We start from the raw sequence: 7,652 nt of genomic DNA, 5'->3' as shown, positions 1-7,652 counted from the left end.
CTTTACTGCTGGCGGGATTGCGGATCACATCACCAGTAAATCGACAGTAGCGCCCCCAACCACGCAACGTTGTCACGTCTTACATATGTAACTGCTGGCGGCGATTGCGGATTACACCCAAGGTGTGGCGTTCCGAGGTCTCATTTTCGTGCCGTTCTGCGCCTTTCATCGCGACGCCATATTTGAGGAAGATGTAACTACTACAACGCCGAAGTGCCTGTACAATGAAACGAAGTGGTCAAAGTTGAAACTAAAATCTATCCCCCGCATCTACCTCGAAGTGAAATTTATATAGGTATAGACATACGTATGAATATACATGTACGTCAATTATACTTCATTCGCCTCGTTCTCGAGATTACTATGTAGTACTCCTTTTGTCCACTAGATGTCACAACTTTAGAGCTAAAAAGAAAAGAAAAAAGGAGGGAGGAGCTGGCGGTGCCAGCTCGCCCGTTCTGTGCGCTCACTCTCTTCATTCTCTTTTGTTGTGCGCTAGAGTAGAGGTACAACCGTAAGAGAGCTTAAGTGTTGTTTTTCTTCCGAGTGTTTATGTTTTGCGTGTGCGTGATGAGCAAAAGAAAGGGTGAAGCCCTGATGGACGCCTTAGACGCCAAAGCCTTCGAAAGGCAAAAAAGGTTGCTGCTGGACCAATTAGCCTTCCTGCAGGCTGCCAAGCAGGATACAGAGGAGGCCGCTGGCTCAGAGGAGGAAGCCGACGAAAGGTTTTCAGACAAAGACTACGACTCGGAAGATGGTGATGATAAAGGTATGTTGCATAATATATTTTGTGTCTAAGCATGCGTTATATATAGTCATTGGATGTCTCTCATGTAATTAGAGGCCTCTCCAATCTACCTATGGTTGCTTTTCGGGTATCGGCGTCTCTCATGTATTTAGGGACTATTTGCCGCTCAATTATTCTTTTGATAATTACTTGCGACGTCTCTCGTGTATTCAGAGACAGTTTAGGTATATATATATATATATATATATATATATATATATATATATAGTCGCATGTGGCCTGAAGCCTGCATAGACAGGTTGCGCCCGCACGCTCTTGAAATGTGCCATTGCAGAGAGGAGAGGGTAGCAAGGAGAAAAAGGCGGTAAACAACCGGTATATATAGCTAATGCTTTCCGAGAATTACTCGTGTGCTGCATGCATGTGCGTGGGTCGCGTTGATACCACGTATACCCGCTCCCTCTCCTATATTGTCTCCATATGGAGTACATAAAAAAAAAAAAAAAAAAAAAAAAAAAAAATTTATATGCTTATAGAGAAAACTTCCAACGACAAAGTGTCAAACGAAGAAAATAACCCTGATGGGATTGAAGAGGAGATTCTCCAAGTAATAGGAGAAGATCCGCGCGCGCACAAGGCGCTTTCATTTACTCTGCACCCGGCTATGCTGGATAGGTGGCAATATTGGTACCAAAACGGTTTGGAGAAAACTGAGAGAGATGGTCTGCTAGACAAATACGCAGCACCAACGGGATTGGAAGCACCCGAAATCAATACCGTAAGTCGATGTGTTCTTGCTTTATTTTGGGATTATTGCTGGAAGTTGGCTAATTTGCATTTATATCATAGGAGATAGCCTCAAAGCTGCTACCTAATGCCAAGAGTAGGGATGTTGCTATGGTTAAGAGACAGCAAGAAGCCGGCGCAGCCTTAAGGTGGCTCATCACGATGGTGCCGTATCAAGCAGGGGCACCGGGGGGGCTTTTCTATAAATTATAAATTTACTGAATATAAACCAATAAAAAGACAGTTAGTGGTTTGTGCCATGTCTTATTCATGATTTATGAGCAAAAAAATGCGAAAAAATTCCGTAATTGAAAAAAGTTACTATTGATAGGGTATCGAAAAAGCTGCGTACGTCCCTATCCAAGCAGACGAACTCGCGCGTGTGCCTCAGCTCCAGCACCTATCAACTTTCTTATACTTGTTTTGTGTGTATTTTTTTACCAGTAAATATCAAATTAATGCTTGTAAAAAATGAATGCTAATTACAATATCAGGCGAACGAGAGGAAAAAAGCGAGGTCAGTATTTTGAAACAGAAAAACGAAGAAGCAGCTGTTTCTTTGAATAAAGCGTCTTTACTAGAGTACAAAAATAATATTTCGAATGGAATGATGCTGAAAATGGCTAAGGCGCAAGTAAATAAATCTATTTTAAATGAAGTATTTACGAAAAGTGGAGAAAAACGAGTCTCATAAATGAGAAGGAAGGCATTGACAGGTTAGACTGTATTGAAAAGTTGAATGACGCAACCAAGCTTTTGTCGGACCTGATGGCTAGTCAAAACAAGTCCCGCAAAGCCTTCATATTTACCGGTTTGGACAAGGAAGCTAGGGCTCTTTTGGCCAATACGAAGTCTGATAAGTGGCTGTTTGGAGAGAAATTGGGCGACAGGGTCTTGGAAGCCCAAAAGATCGAAAAGATCTCCAAGTCTCTGGCCAAGCCTCCAGCTAAACCGACTCGCCCTCCATTCGTCCAACGTTTTCCGGGAAACGTGAGCAGCCCGCGAGGAAGAGCGCTCCCCCACTCAGCGGGCAGGGGTCTACCCTATCAACGGGGAAGCTTCAACTCTCGCATGGGGTACAGGAGTGTACCACGCAATCAGCCATTCAACAAAGGTGCTCATTACCAGGGGAAGAGGCAGGAGAACGTCGGTCCGCGGACATAGAAGATGTAGGTGTCTCAGCAGGAAGACTGCGTTTCTTTATAAGAGAGTGGGAAAAGATCACGGCTGATAAGGTCATTTTAGGTTATGTTACAGGTCTTAGGTTATATTTTGAGATCCCGGTTTTCCAGTCGGTCACCCCAGTACCTTTCTTCTCTGACAATGAGAGTCAACAGATTGACACAGAAGTAGTTAAATTATTAGCAAAGGGGGCTATTGAGCCAGCAGAGGAAGCAAAGGATCAATTTATTTCAACTTACTTTTTAGTCCCGAAACCCGACGGCTCGTGCCGTTTTGTGCTAAATCTTAAAAATTTAAATGAATTTTTAATTACCCAGCACTTTAAATTAGAGGATTACAGAACAGCTACTAGTTTGATTTCCAGAGACGTGTATATGTGCAAAATAGACTTAAAAGATGCGTTTTTTGCAGTTCCGATACACAAGACCAGCCGAAAATTTTTAAGATTTATATGGAAGGGAAAAATTTTTCAATTTACGTGTTTACCTTTCGGGTTAAGTATAGCTCCGTTTGTATTTACCAAATTGCTAACACCAGTCGTATCCTTTTTAAGGTCAAGGGGTTTTATGTCAGTATTATACCTAGACGACTTTTTAATTATTAGCAAGGATAAAGACCAATGTTTATTTAATGCGCACACAACGATAAATTTGTTAAGATTATTAGGGTTTTTAATTAATTGGCCCAAAAGCTGCCTAATTCCTTCTCGCTTATGTACCTTTTTAGGGTTTGTGATTGACTCAAGATATTATTCGTTAGAGTTACCTGTAGATAAAAAATTAAAATTATTCGAACTCCTGGGAAAGTTTTTGGATAAGAAGTCCTGTAAGATTAAAGAATTTGCAGTTCTTATAGGGAAGCTAGTAGCAGCAGCCCCGGCAGTTGAATATGGGACAGTGCACATCAAAGCCCTGGAAAGAGAAAAGATATGGGCATTACGTAGGAATGGTTTCCTCTATAGTGGTCAGATGACCATTCCGGACACTGTGAAATCGGATTTAGAATGGTGGAAATATAATTTGCCTACCTCAAAAAACAAATTCAAGTCTTTTGACTTTTCAGCAGTTATTTTCACCGATGCATCCTCCACGGGTTGGGGTGCCACGAATGGGTGCAACGGTGTTCATGGTCATTGGAGCACTAAAGAAAAATTTTTTCATATTAATTATTTAGAACTATTAGCTATTAAATTGGCCCTTCAGGCTTTAGCGAGCGAGATGTCAGACTGTCAAATCTTGCTCAGGGTAGATAATACTACTGCTATTTCATATATAAATAAAATGGGTGGTGTGCGTTTCCAAAAATACAATTTATTGGCAAAAGAGATTTGGGACTGGGCAGAGGCTAGAAGAATTTTTCTTTTTGCCTCATATATAGCATTAGCAGATAATGTGGAGGCCGATAGGTTATCTAGGTTAGTCAATAAAGACGCAGAATGGGAAATTAGTGAGTCGTTCTTTAAACAGATTGTTCACGCACTAGGCACCCCGACTATTGACTTGTTCGCTAATAGGAAAAATTCAAAATGCGAGAATTTCATCTCGTGGTTTCCGGAGCCAGAGGCTTGCCAGATTGACGCTTTTACTATAAAATGGTCAGGTTTGAATTTTTACGCGTTCCCTCCATTCGGTTTGATCCTCAGGGTCTTATTCAAGATAAGACACGACAGAGCTTCGGGGATAGTCGTAGTTCCTTACTGGCCAAATCAGCCCTGGTTCCCACTTTTCTTTGACATGCTAGTCGGCAAAGAAGTGATTTTTGGCCCTAATAATAATTTGCTATTATTCCCATGTAGGTCCAGGACGCATCCGCAGGCGAAGCACCTGCGTTTAATGGCAGGCAAATTATCGGGGAGGCCTTCCTCTTAAAGGGGGCCCCGCAAGAAGCGGTTAATGTTCTTCTGGCATCGATTTCACAATCTACAATCAAACAGTATAGTTCAGCCCTCAAGAGCTGGAGTATTTTTTGTGATAGTAACAGATTAGATATATTATCCCCGGATAGAAATAACCTCTTAAGATTCTTATCCGAGTGTTACGATAAAGGAGCCTCTTATGGAACCTTAAATTCTGCCAGATCAGCTATTTCACTGATCTCGGGAGATCATCTGGGGCAAGACCCTATGGTCTCAAGATTTTTGAAAGGAGTTTTTTCAATGCGTCCATCAAAGCCGAAGTATTCACACACGTGGGATGTGTCGGTAGTCCTGGATTATTTAAGGTCCTTGGGACCGTATTAAAGTCTGAGTTTAGAATTAATTACGTTTAAAACGGTTATGCTATTAGCGATATGTACAGCCCACAAATTCTATCAAAAATCAAAATATATAACATATATAATACTTCTAAGGGACTAGAGATAAGGATTGACGAGGCAATTAAAACTTCAGGCCCTGGCCGGTTCCAACCCCTTTTAGTTCTTCCAAATTTTACTGAAGAGCCAAATTTATGCGTGGCTTCAGCCGTAAGGGAATATCTGCGATCCACGGAAATTTTAAGGGATAACAGGGATACTTTATTTATCACAATTAAAAAGCCCCATACGGCGGCAACGTCGCAAACTATTAGTAGGTGGTTGAAAGCGGTCATGGCTAGGAGCGGTGTTGATACAAGCGTCTTCTCTAGTCACTCGACTAGGCATTCCGCAACCTCGGCAGCGTTTAACGCAGGGGTTAACCTAGATTTAATTAGGACAGCGGCGGGTTGGTCAAGTAGATCTCAAGTTTTTGCAAAATTTTATAACCGTCCTATTGTGCCTGATAAGTACGAATTCGCTAGTAAGGTTATAGCAATAAATAGTAAAATAGTACAAACCAATGTGCAAGATAACATGTAGTTTAAAGCATTAATAAAATTTTTTTACCTAAGATTATAAAATTCTCTTGTTTATTCATCTATACAAGATTTGCTCACTGACTCTGAATAACTACATAGTAATCTCGAGAACGAGGCGAATGAAGTATAATTAAAAATCAAACGAACTTACCTGTAAGTGAAGTTCGATTGTAATTATACGAAGAGCCTCGTTTGAAGAGATTACGGTCCCTCCCTATTTATTCTAAATTAATTATTAGTTCCTCTTTTTTCCCACCCTGTTTTGGGTTCGCAAATAAAAAAAAAAAAAAAAAAAAAAAAAAAAAAAAAAATCTCTAAAGTATGAAGAGAGTGAGCGCACAGAACGGGCGAGCTGGCACCGCCAGCTCCTCCCTCCTTTTTTCTTTTCTTTTTAGCTCTAAAGTTGTGACATCTAGTGGACAAAAGGAGTACTACATAGTAATCTCTTCGAACGAGGCTCTTCGTATAATTACAATCGAACTTCACTTACAGGTAAGTTCGTTTGATTTTTAATTGATAAATGATTACCTATTTAGTCAGTTTTTCTGAGTGAATATTCACGAATTGTACGTTTAGTCACTGAAACAACTGGAATGAAAATATTGAAATAAAAAATATATATTATGTTTCACAAGTTTCTTCATGTTAATATGCTTTATATTTTAAAAGCTTTTGAAATTCGCAGACAGACATGGCGGCCTGATGGAAGCGTTCCTGATTAGTCAATCAAAATGGATGCGCAACGCCACACCTTATATTCTTACATCATAAGGCATCTCGCGTGTCGCGTAAAATTATTGGATCCGGGAAAGTTAGGTAAGGTACGCTTTACGCGAAAAAATTTGTCATTTGTCAAAAAAAACATTTAGAATATATATATACATATATGTTATCAAATAAGAGTGTGGATTTACTCAGGAAAGCCGTTTATTGAATTTAAATACAGTGAATACATAAGAGTGATGCGGGATCGCACGCGGAGGGGCTAAGCAGAGACTAACTGCACTACTACACTAGCGCCAAGACGAACACTTACGCGTAGCAAAGTCGAAAGAGAGGGCGCTCATGTAGGGCAAAATGCCCTTACATCTAATTATATATACATACAGCGCTTGATATTCTTTCTACTATACAACAATATATATATATAAAATCATATTTCTTTCCATACTCATTACAATCTCTCTTTTTCTTTTATTAAATTTTATATGATATTAATAATTAATGAAACGCTAGAAAAAGGAAAAAAGATCACTAACACAATTGTATAATTAATCTAATTTCTGACATAGATGAAAAATAAATTGTAAGAACTTTAGGCAAATTGTGGAAAGTCTATACGACCTATGCAATGACCCAATATCACAAAGAAAAAGTGAGAAGTGCAATGACTAAGCTGTATAAAATGTATTAACAGCTCTCAAATAAAAAGAAAAAAAAAAGTATATACTTGAAAACTTTTTTTTTTACATGTACGCAGGTTAGAATTCACTTACGTTAAGAACTTCGAAAGCTTTTTTTGTTAACAAGACAGCAGATTGGTCAACTCCCCTCTACTTTACACTTACGCGATACGCGAGGCTTTTACGCCTTTTCTGTGTGACCACAAAATGGCATATACCTAACCTTCCTTACTTTTACGCGGTACGCGATACGCTTAACGTGGTTCCATGTGCCCGAGCCCTTAGGCTCTGTTGAAAAAAGATACGTTGGTCAAGTTTTTGGTTGGTACCTACCCCCACCCCGGCTTAATTAACCGACCGTGTGTTTGCACACATGTCACATAGGCATATAAGAAACAAAGACTGCTCGTTCTTATGTATACAGACGGCGCTGAAGCTCAAGTAAACGTAAAATAATTTTGAACACTGAATGCTAGTACACTGTGGCTGTGAGAGTTCAAAGTATGTTAAACTGTGATAGCACGTCAGTATGCGCTGCTACAGTTCAATGCATTGTGTATGTACGTAGTATTGAGCTGCATGAGCCCGAAGATTGTGCTCTCACAGCACAATCTCTAGGCTTGGGACCAGTGCTCTCAACAGTGGCACCCAAAGAAGCGCGAAGTTCAAATTAGCTATATGGAGAAGACGTGAAAACCC

At 40.0% G+C, this 7,652-nt stretch overlaps 1 protein-coding gene across 1 annotated transcript; it reads left to right on the top strand.

Annotated features, from left to right (window-relative positions):
* Window positions 1-547: 547 nt before the first annotated feature.
* On the top strand, window positions 548-4,841 carry LOC149373110 (uncharacterized; the record flags this gene model as incomplete). Its single annotated transcript, XM_089597921.1, has 7 exons — window positions 548-769; window positions 1,285-1,526; window positions 1,598-1,699; window positions 2,207-2,524; window positions 2,617-2,986; window positions 3,476-4,467; window positions 4,512-4,841. Coding segments are annotated over exons 1-7 (2,571 nt in total), but the record flags the coding sequence as incomplete, so codon positions are not given.
* Between the last annotated feature and the right edge of the window lie 2,811 nt (window positions 4,842-7,652).

This window comes from Copidosoma floridanum, unplaced genomic scaffold (assembly GCF_036245765.1).
Source record: "Copidosoma floridanum isolate Cflo_tuat_1 unplaced genomic scaffold, Cflo_Japanese_pri ptg000040l, whole genome shotgun sequence".
Lineage (NCBI taxonomy): Eukaryota > Metazoa > Arthropoda > Insecta > Hymenoptera > Encyrtidae > Copidosoma > Copidosoma floridanum.
This window is presented reverse-complemented; position numbering and strand designations above follow the sequence as displayed.